Below are 3,039 nucleotides of genomic sequence, written 5' to 3'. Positions count from 1 at the left end.
AAATCTCTACTTTCAAAATCAGTAATTGATATTTCAATCTAACTGATCTTTGACGGAGCTTTACGGATACAAATGGATATTTGTCAAATCTAAAACATATCGTATAATTTTGTACACACTTTACAAAGGTCTATGGCATGAAGTAAAAATTACACAAAAATGCGGTTTGCAGCAGTCGAAAGAATAAATCTTTACCTTCAATTTCCTTTTTTATTGATTGTTGTACGATTTTTTTCCACCGAGTTATTGAACGTTAAAGTAGAAGTGATCACTTTTGCTTCATCGTTCAATAATTCGGTAAAAAAAAATCATAGTTTAATAAAAAAATAAATTAAAGGTAAAGATCCACTCTTTCGACTACTGTAAACCGCATTTTCGTGTAATTTTTACCTCACGCCATAGACCTTTAAAGTTTGTAAAAAATTTTTAGATTTGACGGATATCCATTTGTGTCCATATAACTCCGTAAAGTATCAGTCATATTGAAATTTCAATTATAGATTTCGAAAGTAGAGATTTCAACCTTTAAAATCTTTTTTAATTTTGCGTCCGCGATGATTTTTCATTGAATTATGGTGTTCTGAATATTGCTCAATTTTTAGCATGTTTGAAAGTGTTCCCTAGATTTTGTTGAGTAGTGTATTATTATACATTTAACAACAATACGCGAAAAATTTCTTTTATGTTACGTAATATTACTAAAATTTGGATAATTACAGAAAATATTCAAAATATCCTGCTATTTACATAATTTCCAATATAAAGTAAGATATATTTACACAATAAAAACAAATTTACATCATTTTTGTGGAATTACATAATTTCTGTAAAATTGCACGATTTTTTATATTTACAGAACTAATCATGTAATCTATTTTATACTTATTATATGTGTAAATTTACGAAATTTTTTTACAGTGTAAGTGGCTTGTGTCGTATCGTGTCCAATCATGTGCAAAGTAACGATAAAAGTAACTGTAAAATTCGTTACCGTTACCAAAAAAATGTAACTTTAATACTGTTATAGTTACCAAATAAAAAAAGTAACGCAGTTACTAGTAAAGTTGCCAAAAAAGTAACTTGTAACTGTAACTTTGTTACAAGTAACGAGTTACTTCCATTCCCTGCTGCTATTATAGAGTAGAGGTATGGTTGATACTAGTATACAGTTGCTAGCAAAATTATTTAGATATTAAATCCCTGTAAAATAATTTCTATTTATATTTAAATACCTGAAACAGGGATAGAACACCTGATGTACCAGCAACCAGAGCCACAGTGGATGATGGATGAAATTCCACACTTGTAATAATAGGGCCTTCTGTGTGAGTGCTCTTATTCAAAGCTTTGAGCACTTTGATGTCAATAACATTTTTTGGTAGATTTTTTATTTTTGGTGCTTCCAAATGGCAACTATGCTAAATATGGAAAATGAAGAAAGAAATTTAAGATTTAGCCCATTGAACAGAAAAGTTTCAAGAGGCTGAGGTAAAGAGAAATACCTTCAAGATATTACTATCCAAGACATCGGTTTCATCTTTTCTTTCAAGTTTAGCCCATTTAGGAGTACCCACAAACAATTTGTACCTATTCTCTAAATATGTTGTATATAATTTTTCCGATCTCTCATATGGTAAATTGTGATTTTGCGAATTTAGAGTCAAATCTACACTGTCATAAAATGTAAAAACTCATATAATAGAAAAGAAATATACAACATAAAATATAAAATATTTTTTCTTTTTACGTGTAAATGTAATCGTCTTCATCTATCCATGCCAGTTTCTTTTTCTCCTTTTTTGTATTGTTGCTATGATTTAAAATTGAAATATTTTGATCTGATTCATCCTCGCTATCTTTACTGTTCATGTTGTCATCCATGTTATCATCTCTAATCTTTTCACAAACATCATCTTTTGTCTTCGTTTTGGACTTGTCATCTAATAAATTATTTATAATATCACTAGGATTACCAAAAACTATTTTTTCTAACCTGTAAATTGAATATATTATTAAATATTTGTAGGGAAGATTAAAAAGATCACTGTGCGCATATCTTAAATCGGCATCACACAATGCTTTTTTCTCTGCTGGATTAGAAAAAAAGCTTTGTGTGTCGTTGACTTTACTTATATTTTACCTGGCTTCTTCATTAGCATCATATTCATTTTTCCGTTTTTTCCTCAAAGGCGCCATGAGCTTCCGATTATACAATACTTTAAACTGTGTGTGCCCTTCGACTTTATACTTGTCATTCGTATTACGTTTAAAGGTATTTTTATATTTAATCATTTTATTCATTTTACTTTATCCGATAGAACTATAAATTCAAGATTATGATTAGAATAAAATACCAAGGTAATTATTTACTAAATCCAAGTCACCCCAGAAATAGATGAAATTAGGCTCAATCAAAGCGTTTTTGTCCGAAACGTACGAATCTGGTCGAGAAAAGCGTTTTGTTCTGCGAAACTTTGCACAAAAATGACCCCCGTTCCATCAACGAAACTTTTACGAAATAGATACGGCCAGAACGAAGGTAATACTTCGCGCGCGAAACAAGGTATTACAATTTCACGTACTGCTAAAATAAGGGTAATTATACAGTTTACCTCCAAAGTCAATAAAATTAGGCTTAATCGTTTTCACATGAAACGAAAGAATTTGGCAAAAAAAAAGCGTCGCTTTGCCCGTGAACCGAGAGAGATATTAAGCGTTAAATTTGATAATTACCGAGGTTGAGAAATTTGTCTGCCACGAAATACTGCAATCAGAGAGAAACATGAAAGAGGACATGATGGCCCAAAACCTGTAATTGCAAAATGCAACCGCGTACTACTGCCCTCTGACAAAATGGATGAAACTACATTGCAACATACACTTTTCTTAGGCCGGTATTTAAGGCCCGTCTACAATACACGGAGTAAGAAGTAAGAGTAAGAAATTGACCAATCACAGGCGATTATTCTTCCCACATTCGACTGTGATTGGTCAATTTCTTACTCTTACTTCTTACTCCGTGTATTGTAGACGGGCCTT

At 31.3% G+C, this 3,039-nt stretch overlaps 1 protein-coding gene across 2 annotated transcripts in view; it reads right to left on the bottom strand.

Moving 5' to 3' along the window:
* Window positions 1-2,825, bottom strand: part of LOC108769031 (U3 small nucleolar RNA-associated protein 18 homolog) — a 10,161-nt gene extending 7,336 nt beyond the window's left edge. The window contains exons 1-5 of one of the 2 annotated variants that reach the window (XM_018519764.1): window positions 2,734-2,825; window positions 2,141-2,320; window positions 1,748-1,993; window positions 1,503-1,671; window positions 1,233-1,418 (exon numbers count right to left, since the gene is read on the bottom strand). In XM_018519764.1, coding sequence (XP_018375266.1) covers window positions 1,233-1,418; window positions 1,503-1,671; window positions 1,748-1,993; window positions 2,141-2,301 — 762 coding nt within the window. In that variant the 5' untranslated portion in view covers window positions 2,302-2,320; window positions 2,734-2,825. The other variant, XM_018519765.1, reaches the window with a different exon arrangement.
* Between the last annotated feature and the right edge of the window lie 214 nt (window positions 2,826-3,039).

The sequence above is a fragment of the Trachymyrmex cornetzi genome, unplaced genomic scaffold (assembly GCF_001594075.2).
Source record: "Trachymyrmex cornetzi isolate Tcor2-1 unplaced genomic scaffold, Tcor1.1 scaffold840, whole genome shotgun sequence".
Lineage (NCBI taxonomy): Eukaryota > Metazoa > Arthropoda > Insecta > Hymenoptera > Formicidae > Trachymyrmex > Trachymyrmex cornetzi.
The sequence above is the reverse complement of the archived record's forward strand: the minus strand, read 5'-3'. Positions and strand labels throughout refer to the sequence as shown.